The sequence below is a fragment of the Drosophila guanche genome, unplaced genomic scaffold (assembly GCF_900245975.1).
Source record: "Drosophila guanche unplaced genomic scaffold, DGUA_6, whole genome shotgun sequence".
NCBI classification, from domain to species: Eukaryota; Metazoa; Arthropoda; class Insecta; order Diptera; family Drosophilidae; genus Drosophila; species Drosophila guanche.
In genome coordinates this window covers 3,834,015-3,847,002 of record NW_022995751.1, presented here as the reverse complement: position 1 = coordinate 3,847,002, position 12,988 = coordinate 3,834,015, and the positions used below count along the sequence as shown (strand labels likewise).

The 12,988-nt window shown below is 48.8% G+C and overlaps 4 protein-coding genes across 4 annotated transcripts; 2 read left to right on the top strand and 2 right to left on the bottom strand.

Annotated features, from left to right (window-relative positions):
• Nucleotides 1-5,317: 5,317 nt before the first annotated feature.
• LOC117587260 (fork head domain-containing protein FD2) lies at nt 5,318-7,815 on the top strand. The gene is made up of 3 exons (XM_034277834.1): nt 5,318-5,913; nt 6,483-6,738; nt 6,792-7,815. The coding sequence occupies exons 1-3, from the start codon at nt 5,558-5,560 to the stop codon at nt 7,314-7,316; spliced, it is 1,137 nt and encodes a 378-aa protein (XP_034133725.1). The 5' UTR covers nt 5,318-5,557; the 3' UTR covers nt 7,317-7,815.
• Nucleotides 7,693-9,248, bottom strand: LOC117587257 (oocyte zinc finger protein XlCOF6-like). The gene is made up of 2 exons (XM_034277830.1): nt 8,690-9,248; nt 7,693-8,617 (listed from the first exon to the last, which is right to left on the bottom strand). Exons 1-2 carry the CDS (start codon nt 9,143-9,145, stop codon nt 7,778-7,780), a joined length of 1,296 nt encoding a protein of 431 aa, XP_034133721.1. The 5' UTR covers nt 9,146-9,248; the 3' UTR covers nt 7,693-7,777.
• Nucleotides 9,249-9,344: 96 nt separating this feature from the next.
• LOC117587261 (mitochondrial E3 ubiquitin protein ligase 1) lies at nt 9,345-10,761 on the top strand. The gene is made up of 4 exons (XM_034277835.1): nt 9,345-9,590; nt 9,646-10,229; nt 10,282-10,489; nt 10,550-10,761. Exons 1-4 carry the CDS (start codon nt 9,486-9,488, stop codon nt 10,667-10,669), a joined length of 1,017 nt encoding a protein of 338 aa, XP_034133726.1. The 5' UTR covers nt 9,345-9,485; the 3' UTR covers nt 10,670-10,761.
• Nucleotides 10,699-12,829, bottom strand: LOC117587256 (FGGY carbohydrate kinase domain-containing protein). Its single transcript, XM_034277829.1, has 6 exons — nt 12,544-12,829; nt 11,596-12,464; nt 11,389-11,539; nt 11,245-11,319; nt 10,966-11,184; nt 10,699-10,907 (listed from the first exon to the last, which is right to left on the bottom strand). The coding sequence occupies exons 1-6, from the start codon at nt 12,730-12,732 to the stop codon at nt 10,752-10,754; spliced, it is 1,659 nt and encodes a 552-aa protein (XP_034133720.1). The 5' UTR covers nt 12,733-12,829; the 3' UTR covers nt 10,699-10,751.
• Nucleotides 12,830-12,988: the final 159 nt, after the last annotated feature.

Here is a 12,988-nt window from a genome sequence, read left to right as displayed (position 1 = left end):
CAAGGCAGCCACTGGCACATACATATGTACATGCATACATACTCACATGTAGGGGCACAGCCCGACCTCCGACTCCCTCCCAGTCCACGACTCGGGCAACTTTTGACGCCACTCTGTCTGCCGCGCCACGCCTTGACGGCCTGCATTCCGTATAAAAAATATTCATACGTAGATGCCCTTTTTATTATGCACTCTACACAGAAGCGGGTGTGGAGAGATTGTTGTGAGCTCTGTCATATTTACCGGTGGGATCTCTGCCTCGCTCTAAAACTGCCGATAATCGTTGTTGAAGTGTGAAAGGGATAGCATGGATAGCTGAGCGAGGCTGTGACAACTTTAACAGTTAATTCTCTCACGTTCGCACTCTCCACCGGTACCTGTGCTCTCCACTTATGCTTAACCAGAACACAATTTGAGGGGGCCAGTAAGGGATGGCAATAGTAGCTCTGTTTTGGTTGTATTTAAGCTTCGCTGCTGCCTCTCACCATTGAACAGTTAAAAGGCAAAGAGATGAAAGATAAACACTATGCAAGGAGAGAGCGCGAGAAAGGAAAAAACAGCAACGGCGCTTATCAGTTAAACCACAAGTTTTGCCACCAAATTGAATCTTCTCTCAAGAGACTTTGTTCTTTGTTCTTTTCTGGTTTTTCGATCGCCTGGAGGGTATAGAAACTTCGATGTGGCAACAAGTGCCTCGCATTCTTGTTATATCGTCACTTATGGGTGGGCAGAATGGGAAGCAGTTGCCTTCCAGTGGGGTGGAGCTGGAGCGGGGGCCTAGCTCCGGTTGTTTACACGTGCCTTTGTTGCGCCGCTGCTGCTGCGATGCGTGTGTTCCGGACTCGAGCATGTGGCTGTGGACGACTCTGGGGCATGGGGCACTGCATGAAGTTTTGCGTACTGTACTTGGTATTTACATACAAACACACAACATACATAAACAGAAGCAGCAGCAGCAGCAGAGGCAACAACAACAACAACGACAGCAGCAGCAGCACCAGTCGATTGCCAAGTGCAACAGCAGCAACAGTAGCCCCCATGGCTGACTTTCCCATGGAAAATAAACAAGAGTTCTACCCGACAGTCGCCAAGATGTCTGCGACGGGCTTTACTTTGCTTTGCTTTGGCTTTTGCCATGGCTCACCTGGGCTGCGCTGCTCTGTACCATGAATGGTTGAATGTGGCGTGGTGTATTGGTGTGGTGGGGTGGAGTGGAGTGAGGTGAGTTGGGTCGCTTGGGGACAAGGACGTCGTGGTGGATGGTGTCAGGATGCTGCCGCTGCCGTATTTTAATAATGCATCGAAATGAAAGTGGCTGTCAACTGGAGATTTGACAGCTGCTTTAGCTTACGACAAGGATCGATGATGGCATGTCAGGTGCGTAGACAGACAGGACGGGAGAGCAGCCCTGACTAGTTCTCGCCACAGATTATTTCACTTGCTGCTCCAATAATGTGCGATAATTAGGTGCTGGCGGGAGGGGGAGGCAGCCGCCATTGGGGGAATTCGAATCGAACCGAACCTAATTACCGCCTCATTAGCACATGGCACTCGACTCCGGGTATTCCCAGGGACCGGCCCCCTGTTCCGCTCCCGTTACTCATAAATGCCATAGATCTTTGGGGGTCCAACAGCACCACCAGCTGGCCCACTTGATGGCATAAACATATTGCATGGCTCTCTCCGGCTCTCTCTCCCTTTGAAGTGCAAATTACCCGCGGGGTCAACCGATGCTGGCATTGTGGCGTGGAAGGGAATGTTGCTCGCCGCAAAAGGTGGATGCGGTGAGTGCGGTGTACTACAGAGCTAACAAGAGCCTCTTGTCTTGGCCATAATACATCTTGAAAATCTGTTTAATGGCTCTCCTCCTCTGGGTCGGGTCGGGTCGGTGCCACTTGAGAGGCTTTTGAAGCTGTTTGCTATTTTAATGTGGTCGATATTCTAAATTTAAACAAATAAACAAACATTCCCGCAACAAATACAATTGCCTGGAGATTGCTGCTAGCTGCTTGCTGCCTGCCGCTTGTTGAAAGTTTATTGTTTTTAAACCTGTGCAGCAAAACTGTTTGATATGTACCTTTCCGCCCCTGAGCACCCGATAATTTGGCACTTAAAACGTGCGAAATTCATTCACATTTTCACTTGATTCATTCGGCATCGCCGCCCAGCAAAGCAATCACTGTGAGTGCTCGCTCGGTTTACGAGTAAATTCAACCCATGAACACACACACACAACACATCCGCTGCCCTGCCGCGCTCCTTGTTTTCTTTTTGGGCTGGAAATCAATATGAGTAATACGAAGCAATAATCTATGAGATTCCCGCAGTTAGTTGGAGGCAGGGCAGCCCCCACACGAAAGTTTATACTTTTCAATACTGAAACACATTGCTCTTCGCTCTTTGAAGCAAGAGAGATGAAATTATTATAGGATTTTTTTCTACAGATGAAATTACGATTAATAATTTCAAGCTTATTGCGTGCTAATTGGCATTATCGATCAGCAGTGTGCCCAGGAAATGATATCAATAAAGAAAGCCAAAGCTTAAGTCATTATAAAACCAAACATAAAACATTACAACCCATAAAAATAAGGAAATATTAAATATAAAGTCGCTGCTCTCCTAGTTCTGTGGCTCCTTTTGCTCAAGTCTTAGCCAAAAAACCAGTTGCATACTTCACGGCGCTGCATGCTACCCACTAAGTTATTTATGTTGGTTGCACAAACTATGTAACTGCTTGGGCACCATTTTGCTCTGGTTGCCTCCGAGTCCAGGCACCTGTTACCAACGAATAAGTTGACGGAGAAACCGCCTTCCCGCTCCCGCGGGTCAACAACCACATTATTGCTCACGCATTTCATTTGCTATATAGAAATCGTCTAACAGCTCGAAACTAAACATCTCAGGCATGCAGAGGAGAGAGCACCACAGAGAGCTGGAGACTGCCACGCAACTAGTGTCAAGAATCGCATAAATTTCCGATTCCGGGACGCGGGACTCGGGACTCGTACGGCTAGCAGCGAATGCGCTGCGTTGTGTTTGACTCAAAGTGTGCCATTTAATGGCCACCAAAGGTCACGTTCACACCGCCGTAATGGCTAATGGGCGACCGGTCTGACAATTCAGGTAATGTGGATAATTTGCTGTCAATGATGTGTAACGAACGCACAGCGGAGATGCGAGCCGAGAGCTGTGCGGAGCGCTGCGGTCCTTGTATTTGTTGTCAAACAACAACACGCACCTAATAGCCCGGACCCGGTGCTGCATTTTACGGCGCTTATAAATAGGCTCTACTAGATGTTAATGTTCCCATGTCTATGGGGGAGAGACCCATTCAATTTTGACAAATCGCCTGTTGTTGAGCACAGGCCACAAATCCGTGCTGATCGATGATTTGTTGTCTTTGATCTGAAGATTCCATCTAGAGATGGAATGAGACGGGATGTGCTCCAAGCGCGAGTGTTGAGTGAGCAAATCATATTTTGACAAGGTGTTGATTGCCCCCGCGACACACACTCGATGCAGATGTGATGTGATCCAGGGGTGGCATCGCCAGTCACTCCATAAATCAAGCAGACCCACCGAGTAGTCACGCACTAAACTATAACCATAACGATTAAGTTGCGGTTGGGCACGGGACACGGGACCGGGAACGGGAACTAAACAAACAAGAGGAGCGGCGTTTTATGGCTTAACGCGACCGATCCGTCAAAAGGAAAATGGAAAAGCAAAAAGCAAAAAGAAAACACTGTTTTTTCAGACTTTTCTTATTGTTTTGTCTTTGGCACACAGATTCAGTACCGATCTGAGCTGAGCCATAAAAAACAATATTTGTTTCCAATACTATTCCCAGCATAGATCTAAAAATAATCAACCAAAACATAGGCGAGCTGGGGACCAGCGACATCTCTCAATGTGTGGCGGCGGAGTAGGAGGAGTGGGTTGTAGGATCAGTCGGGGGCATAGGATAACCCATTGTTTTATGGCCCATTTTTCCAGCGGTAAGCGATCGTAAAATTTGAATAAAGCGAGAGAGAGCGTGAAAAATCCTTTGTGGCATCTTCCACACATGTGGGATCTCAACTGCTTGCTGCTTGCTGCTTGCTGCTGGCTGCTTGCTGCAACTTCAATTGATCTTTCGGCATGCCCCGCACTCATCTGTATGTGGTGGGGTGCTCCGTTTTGCCTACTTGTATTTGTATTCATTGTTTTTATTTCTTTCAAATGATCTCTGCTTTCTACTTGAGAACTGAACGATCGTAAAAATCGATCCTAGTCCTGTTTGAAATGTATACACAATTATTTTACGACCTTTCAAGATATACCCCAAGACTTTCGTCTCAAAAATTGCGTACTTTACTCTTTGCTCTTGCTCTCTCTCTATGAAGAGTCGTAAAAATGCAAAAGGAAATTCAAACAGATAGCAATGTCAGGAGGCTAAACGGAGATAAACGGCATCTCTCCTGTCATTATCTTGCTCTTACGCCCCGCTGCTGTGCATAATCGGGTGTTGTATTTAAAGTACTTCCCGGGAAATATGTGCATTGTGATTAGAGTAATGTTTGCCACAGCTAAATGTTTATAAACCAATTGAGCCTGGGCACTTCTTCCCTTAGAGCTTTGTTTGTTAAAACATTCTGGGGATGTCTGCTGGATTTGATATATCCTTTTTCTTGCATATCAGACATATATCCAACAAACAGCCAACATAAAACCTTCTTCTAGCTGTTGCATTTAGCCAAAAATCATTTGTGTGGCCCTGCTGAATTTTCATTTGTTGAAAAATCATATTTTCCATATAATTGTAAACACATTGAAAACATTCGGACACTCACACGCTGAAAGAGATCTTGGCTCCTCCCACTGCGGAAAAGTCTGGCAAATGAGAAGCGAGTCTCGCCGTGAACATCTCTCCGTAAATAAACATGGAACGAGCTGGGAGAAACGCCCACCATTCTGAAGATCCAGCCAAACAGATGAATGCAGTTGGTTGGCTATGGAAAATAAAACACTTAACTGCGGAGAAATATATCTAACTAATAGCTATTTCCATTGATGAAACCAACACTGTAATGCTGTGATCTTTGGTAATTATCGAGTACATTAAGTCCTTCCCCTAAGTCATGATTGATCCCTGACTGCTGCTCTACCTCGAGACTTAGTCTCTCTGGCTCGTTCTTTCTAGGAACTCAAACATGTGTGGATATAATACGTATTTATAGTCCAGCACACTCACACACACATGCAGAGAGACTCTCGCTGAGGAATTACAAGTGAGATCTATTGTACGTGCGAGCATCTCTGCGTAGCCGTAGGCAGCCCACAAAGTCCATTCATTTGTCGATCGGACTGCTTGGCTGACGCAACGAATAGTCGCGCTCGCACTGCACGGAACTTCGGATGTTTTATGGCACTGAAAAGCGGGATCAAGGTACTAAAACAAAGCCAACACGAAAGTGAAGTGTGAGTCCTGCTAGTGCGCCAATAAAAGTCCCGAAAGTGATTCAAAGAAAGTGTGAAGAAGGTTAAACCAAAGTTCTAAGGATTACCTTCAAAAATGTTGCCGTCCTGCTATTCGAATGGTTCGGTGCTGCCGGACAACGAGGAGCTGGTCAACTCCCTGCTGGCCAATCCCGAGTATCTTCGCAGCAATGCCAATCCGCTTGGTCCGAGTGCCGTCGGCATCGATAGCCTCATGTGCAGCTCGTTTCCATCGGCCTTCTACTACCAGGGCATCGATAGCTTCCTGGCGCTGCACAACAATATCTGGACGCTGCCCATATCCTTTCTGCACAACACCCATCGGCCGGAGAAGCCGCCGTTCTCCTACATTGCGCTCATTGCGATGGCCATCAGCAGTGCGCCCAATCAGCGGCTGACTCTCAGCGGCATCTACAAGTTCATCATGGATAAGTAAGTTGAACAAAAAGGATGTACCTTAACTTATAGGCAAGTTTCCACTGCCTATAAATTACTTCATTTATAAAAGAGACTAAAAGTTCCTTGAACATTCGAATCATTTTAGTTGGCAGTCGCCTAAGTCAATAATGCAAAGATAAACACTGCCCGGCATTCCCCATTTATATATAATTAGAAGACACCAAAAATATATGGAAATATATATCCGAACGCATGTGGAAACGCTTTCAAAACAGTTGAAAAAGCATTGGCATAATCTGGGACTATATCGCTGAAATATTGAGCGTACATTTTCGAGTTGTTTCATTCTTTGGCGCATGATTTCGTACACAAAATGGGGCAAAGGATTACTGGTATAATTAAGGCAGATATTTATTTAATTTATCTTTGTGGTAGCTTGGCAATAAAATGATTGCTTCTTATAAGGAAGGTCTGAAAAACGTAAAAGAAAACCCGTGTCATAGCTGAAAAGAGAATTTAAGATCGCTTTTTCATGATTAAAACCATTTCACTTTGGTGTAGCTTAAATATTGATTATCAATTTTCCCCTTTGATTCAAATAGATTCCCGTACTATCGGGAGAACAAGCAGGGCTGGCAGAACTCCATCCGGCACAATCTTTCGCTGAACGATTGCTTTGTGAAGGTGCCGCGGGACAAGAACACCATCGATGACAATGACAGCGCCGGCAAGGGCAGCTACTGGATGCTGGACGCCTCCGCCTCGGACATGTTCGAGCAGGGAAACTACCGACGGCGTCGCACACGCAGACAGCGGCACTGCAACAATGCCAGTCGCTATGAGCGGGATGCGGGCCAGGTAAGGTAAGGCTGCATGGATGTGGATGCCAATTAGTTTATTAATTCCCCCAGGATGCTACGGATGGCAGCAGCAGCACGGCGGAGATCAGATCACCCGGCGATTCGCTGAACGACTTTGACATCTTCTGCAATGAGCGGCCCAACTACTCGGATCGCATCACGGATCTGCACCGTCAGTACCTCTCCGTATCGCTCGGCTTCAATAGTCTCTTCAACGGCGAGGCAAGTGGGGTGCGGCAACTGCCAGGCGTCTCCACGGCGGTTAGAGAATCAAACGCAGACGGCGATGTGGATGGAGATGCCTCCACGGACAGTCCGTGCTCCAGCTCCAGCAGGACAGCAGCTCAGTGCGTTCCGGACAGTGCGGCAGCCCTGCACGACGAGCTACATTCCCCGAGCGCCTTTACGCCGACCCTCAACCGCAGGCTCCCTGGGCTGAGCGATGCATTCCGGGGGCTCCAGCATCTAATGCCCAGCGAACCGGCTACAGCACCCACTACCAGCTCCACAGCAGCCCCAACCAGTCGTTCAAAGACGACGCTATTCACAATTGACAATATCATTGGAAAGCCCTGAGCTGTCGCATGTGGCTGTTAGGTCTTTTTCACATAACTAAATCCATTATCACCGTGCAATGATTAAATATTGATATGAGTTACAAATGTGGTCACAAAAGTTATTCCTTCCCAGAGGATTCTGGTGAAGGATTTGAAATTCGCGCTCTCTGGTATGCCCCTCTCTAGCTAACACACCTTGAAACTTCTTATATCGATTGCGTGAACAAATATCGGATGATGACTGGAATTTCAACCCTGTGTAGTTTATATGTAGAAACTGTGTAGCCTCCAATTTGTTCATTTACACGGTTCCTTTTTTCCCCGAGACGCAATTTCATTAAATATGAAGCCGCTTCTTTGCTTTGGTTTTGCTTATGTTTGGCATTTTGCAGTACTACTCCTACCGTGTTGCAAAACGTAATTGCAACGTGATTTATTTGGCGACTTTTGCAAATAACAATAATAAAACTTAAATTCAAATCAGAATTCGATATCTTTACCAGGAGGCGTCTTAGCCTGATCCCGCTCATGGATTTTTCGATGGGTGCGAAGCGCCGTAGGCTGAACGAAACGCTTGCCACACACTGCACACCCGAAGTTCCGCTCGCCGGTGTGCGTCAACTCGTGATACTTGCGCGTGTCCGGCTTGGTGAATCTCTTGTCACAGATGCTGCAGGCATAACTCTTGGTCTTCTCGTGGTTCGTGCGTATGTGCATCTTTCTGCTGGTGGAGCTGTTGCACACCTTGGGGCAGTGCGGGCAGGGCCAGGTGCGCTCCAGCGTGTGATAGTTGATGTGCAGCTTCAGCTCGTTCTTTGTTGTTTTCTTGGCGCCACAGTGGGGACACGTGAAGTTCTTGATGCCCCTGTGCCGCATCATGTGCACCTTGAGTTTCTCTTCGCTGAGGAAGCGTACAGAGCAGCCAGGCTCCTCGCAGGCATACGGCTTCACCAGCTTATCCTTGTGCGTGAACCGATGGTGGTTGAGGGCTGCCAGACTCTTCAAGACTCTGCCGCAGAACTCACACACGTGCAATTTGAGTTTCGGTCCTATTCCATGACTCTGGCGTTTGTGCATCACTAGGGTGCCCTTGTGGCGGTAGCTCTTGCTGCAGCCCTCCTGGTCGCAGGTGTACCACGTGCCCGTGCCATTGTGCTCCCTCAGGTGTACATTAAGGTCCTGCAGTCGACTGAAGCTCTTGTCACAGCCAGGCTCCGTGCAGGGAAAGAGCAGGTGGCCATCGTGCTCTCGCATGTGCGCCTGCAGGCGACCCTCATCGACAAACTCTTTCGAGCAGGTCTCGCACTTGCAGCCCGCACCCTGCACACAACGATCAGGAAATTTGTTCTTATAAATCAAATGTTGAGATTCTTCAATGGATTTCCCACTCACCTCCTTTTCCTTTACCTTCGTCCTTTTTCCCGCCTTTTTCTTCACCTTCTCCTTACTTTCGTTCCTCAATATTTGGCACGGTTTTTCCTCTCGGAAACTTCCATCGACTAGCACCATCTCGGTGGCTTCAATGGGGGGGCCGGGGCTCGTCGTGCACTGCAATGTGCAGAGCGGCATGTCATCCACATCATCGAACTCCTTCTCAGATAACCCTTTCAGCAAGCGCCATCTGGTGTCCGCCTTTATGCAGAGTTCTCGGAACGAATGGCACTTCTGCAGCTCCTCGTAGCAGCAAGAGCACAGCTCGCTGGGCAAGAAGTCCTCCCGCGGATCCACCAACAAATCTGTGCAGGCGGTGAACATTGCGGCCACTTCGGACAGTTCCAGCAAGTTGTACGCCTCCTTCTTGTACTCAATGGTGCAGGAACAAACGCGGCATTTGTCCAGGCCGTTCATTTTGCTTTATAAACACCCAGAGATTCTGCCATCAATAATTTCTCCGATTTTTACTTTGGATTGTATATATTTGATGTTTCACAACACTGCAGCCATATGGGACCAACAGCTGATTATCTATAGGCAGAGTAGACTGTGAATATTTTTTGCTACAATTTAGCGCCTCCCTAAAAAAATCTTATTTTATAAACAAATCTAATCAAAGGGTGAACTCAAAACTAGTAAAATTCGTTAATAATTGACTAGCCTGCCGGCTTAAATTATGTGTTTAGTGTTATGATCCCAGCTTGCTAGTCAAAAACAACCTAAAATCCAAATCGAATTACAAATATTACCGAAAATGAATATTTTAAACGAATGTGTGGGACTCGGAGTGGATCTGGTTATTTTAGGCCTATGCGTGCGAGAATATATGCACAACAAGAAGGTTACACGACTGTTAAAGGTAAGGGCACAATTGCATCATCAGAAGCACATGTTTACCCATTGGTTAATCGTAGAGTGCGCCGCAATACAATATCGACGGGAATCTGAGATCCATTGTGGAACGGAAAGTGGACAAAAGCATACCATATGCGGTGATCCGAGGCACTGTTACGCCCATGGGCGTGCCCCTGCGCAGCACGCTGGTGCCCAGTGTTAGCGGTGTCCTGCAGATCGTGAAGCTGCACGAGCACCGGGTGGCCCGAGGCTTTGCCGGCTTCTGGATGGAGCAGCGCAGGCTGCTGCACACGTCTGCCAATGAGATGCCCTTCGAGTTGCGCAATCAGCAGCATGGTGTGGAGATTGTGGACGCACTGAACGCATCTGTGCTGGATGTGGACGTTGTCTACGACAGCTACGAGCCCTCATCACTGTCAGCCTTTGACCACATCTTTGGCTTCTTCACTGGCGTGCGACAGAAGGGCCTGCAGACCACGGAGGAAGTTCTGCGCGAGGGCAGCTTTCTGACAGCCATCGGCAAGCTGGAGGTGGACGGCAACACATTGCGCATGCAGCCGTCACAGGAGGGAGGACTCTTTTTGACCACCGCCACAAAATCCGCGATTGTACAGCGATTTGAGGATGCCAAATGGACATCGATGTAAGGACACACCCCTCTTACGAATAGCGTCTATAAATGAAACTCTTTACAGCTTGAAGATTACCTTTTGTGGCGCCGTGTCAGCCATTCTGATCGGCCTCATAGTTAAAAAGTTATACCGCAAGAGAAAGCAGCAGCAGGAGGAGGCTAGAATACACAAACGCCTGGAAGCAGAGCGACGTGAACGCCGTGCACGCAGTCGTCCGCTGACACTATCCGAGGATCAGCTCTGCGTCGTCTGTGTAACCAACCCCAAAGAGGTGAGTGGATGCCAATGCAGAGATTTTCTAACCGGATAACATGTTGGCAATGCCTTTCAGATCATTTTACTGCCCTGCGGCCATGTGTGCCTGTGCGAGGATTGCTCTCCGCACATTGCCACCCAGTGCCCCGTGTGTCGGGGAAAAATCGTCTCCAGGTCGGCTGCCTTCATTGCTTAAACCCCGATAGAGCCGAAAGAAATCACGTGTACCTATGCAATGTACAGCATATAATTACAAATTATTATAGTGTTGACACATTTTAAACAGCAGCCTCCCCTCCGTTCATAATGCTCCGGTACTGCCGCTGATGCTCCAGCAGCTGTAGGAACACTTTGTACTTGCGATTGTGAAACTCCACGGTGTGGCGATTAGGCTCCAACAGCTGTCCAGTGCCACCCATGGCTTTCGAGGCGCTCTATAGGGAGGCATATGCTTAGAGTTCGTAGATACAGGCGGTAGATTGTGCCACTCACCTCGAGACTATCAAAGTGACCAGCGGCTGCAGCTCCCAGGGCAGCAGCACCGACCAGCACCATTTCCTGTTCATCCGGTATCAGTGCGGGCAAGTTGCAGATGTCAGCATGGCATTGCACATACAGCGGATTCTTGGCCAGACCGCCACAGAACAGCAGAGTCTGGAACGGTGCCCGCTGGTGCTGATACAAGTTTTCGATAATGTGACGCGTTCCGTACTGAAAACAGCGAAGTATTAGAATAGATTCAGGTTGGATCTCAACACAGTTCGCGCTTACAGCCAGGGCTTGAGTGTAGGACAGGTATTTAATGGCCAGAGATTCAATTCCGCGCGTCATATCCAGGCCAGTGATCTGAGGGGAAACATTTGGTATTTGGATGGGTTAGCAGCAGAATAAACTCAAATTTCTAGGTGCACCTACTATGCCACGCAGTGTGGGATCGGAAACGGGCGAGCGATTGCCGTGCAGATCCGGCCAGACGTGCACATCCTGGGTGAGGCAACACACATCGCTCAGGCCGCGGGCAGCAGCCAGCTCAGGCAGCAGCTGATTCAGATGCTGGTAAATATTTCTGAAAGAGATTATAGCCTTAAATTGTATACTTTTCATTGATGCTCATCCTCATACTTATCAGCCCCCAGCTTTTGCTTGAGCTCGCCATAGGATTCGTGGGTCTTCAGCACATGATCCAGAAGATGGCCGGCAATGCTCTGACCGCCTTCGTTGAGGAAGTAGCCGGGTATAATGGCATCCTGGTAGGGTCCCCAGATGCCCTTGGCAAAGCAGGCCTCACGCGTGATGCTCATGTGGCAGGTGGAGGTGCCAGCTATCAGCGCCATTTTCCCCTGCACATCGTCGGCATCATCTGCAGAGCAATCAGCGCGGCAGCCGAACATACCCAGAGCTCCGGCATGAGCATCGATCAGCGAAGTGCTGACCACTGTGCCCACAGACAAGCCCAGATCCTCGGCAGCGCTCACGGAGAGACCTTTGCCTACGCGCTTGCCAGGCGGCTGCACATCGCTGCCGAGTTTCTGGAAGTTGTTCAAAGTCAACTCCTGCAGTCCCGCGCCACAGAGGAACTCCTCGTTCCAGCTGTTGGCCGCCGCGTCGTAGTTCCACTTGCAGACCACCGAGCAGAGGGAGCGGGTGTCCACGCCGGTGGCACGCCAGGTGAGGAAATCGGGCAGATCAAAGACTCGCCAGATGCTGCCATAAGTTTTGGACAGATTCCGCTTCAGCCACAGCAGCTTCGGCACCTCCATCTCGAGGGAGACCTGACCGCCCACGTACTGCAGCAGGGGATGCTTCTTGGCGTTAATCTCGGCCGTCTCCTTGTCAGCGCGATGGTCCATCCAGAGGATAACATTTTGCTGCACCTCACCGGACTTGCTGACTGTCAGCGGCACGCCGTTCAGGCCGAGGACGACCAAGGAGCAGGTGGCGTCGAAGCCAATGCCCTTGACTTGTGACTTATTGACGCCGGCAATGACATGCTGTAAAGTCAGGGGGTTGGTGGGGCGGTTATTAATCTAATCTCCGCCCAGGGGTTATCAAGCGAGACGCCTTTATTACCTTGACAACCTTACAGATTGCAGACCAAATGTCTTCGGTCGACTGCTCGTAGTAATGGGGCTCCGGCGTCCAAGTCTTGATCTCCTGCACCGCCTGTTCCACCACTCGGCCGTCTGCTGCCACCAGGGCCGCCCTTGCACTGCCCGTACCCACGTCCACACCCACAAAGTACGACGACTGCTGGGACATTTTGCGGCTTCCTATCCAGCTGCTTCCAATTACCTTTGCGGTCAAATAAATGTTATATTAATGGATTGCACAAAACCAAACCCGACGACAGTCGACCGCGTACTGATAACAAATTTGATATGCGCACACTGGAAGCAACAAAATCGTTTAAACTTGTGTATGTACGAAGTTGTCTGTATATATGTTTATATGGAGAAGCGTCTTGGGCCGTGTACCGGTTTGCCAAGATCTTGCACTGTGTGGGACGAGGCTTAAC

Coding starts and splice junctions, on each gene's coding strand:
- LOC117587260 (XM_034277834.1), top strand. CDS start 5,558: ATGTTGCCGTCCTGCTATTCGAATGGTTCGGTGCTGCCGGACAACGAG. Junction 5,914..6,482: donor TACAAGTTCATCATGGATAA/GTAAGTTGAACA, acceptor TGATTCAAATAG/ATTCCCGTACTATCGGGAGA. Junction 6,739..6,791: donor ATGAGCGGGATGCGGGCCAG/GTAAGGTAAGGC, acceptor TAATTCCCCCAG/GATGCTACGGATGGCAGCAG.
- LOC117587257 (XM_034277830.1), bottom strand. CDS start 9,145: ATGAACGGCCTGGACAAATGCCGCGTTTGTTCCTGCACCATTGAGTAC. Junction 8,618..8,689: donor CGAAGGTAAAGGAAAAGGAG/GTGAGTGGGAAA, acceptor CGTTGTGTGCAG/GGTGCGGGCTGCAAGTGCGA.
- LOC117587261 (XM_034277835.1), top strand. CDS start 9,486: ATGAATATTTTAAACGAATGTGTGGGACTCGGAGTGGATCTGGTTATT. Junction 9,591..9,645: donor AGGTTACACGACTGTTAAAG/GTAAGGGCACAA, acceptor GGTTAATCGTAG/AGTGCGCCGCAATACAATAT. Junction 10,490..10,549: donor GTGTAACCAACCCCAAAGAG/GTGAGTGGATGC, acceptor AATGCCTTTCAG/ATCATTTTACTGCCCTGCGG.
- LOC117587256 (XM_034277829.1), bottom strand. CDS start 12,732: ATGTCCCAGCAGTCGTCGTACTTTGTGGGTGTGGACGTGGGTACGGGC. Junction 11,540..11,595: donor CAAAAGCTGGGGGCTGATAA/GTATGAGGATGA, acceptor AATCTCTTTCAG/AAATATTTACCAGCATCTGA. Junction 11,185..11,244: donor CCTACACTCAAGCCCTGGCT/GTAAGCGCGAAC, acceptor CGCTGTTTTCAG/TACGGAACGCGTCACATTAT.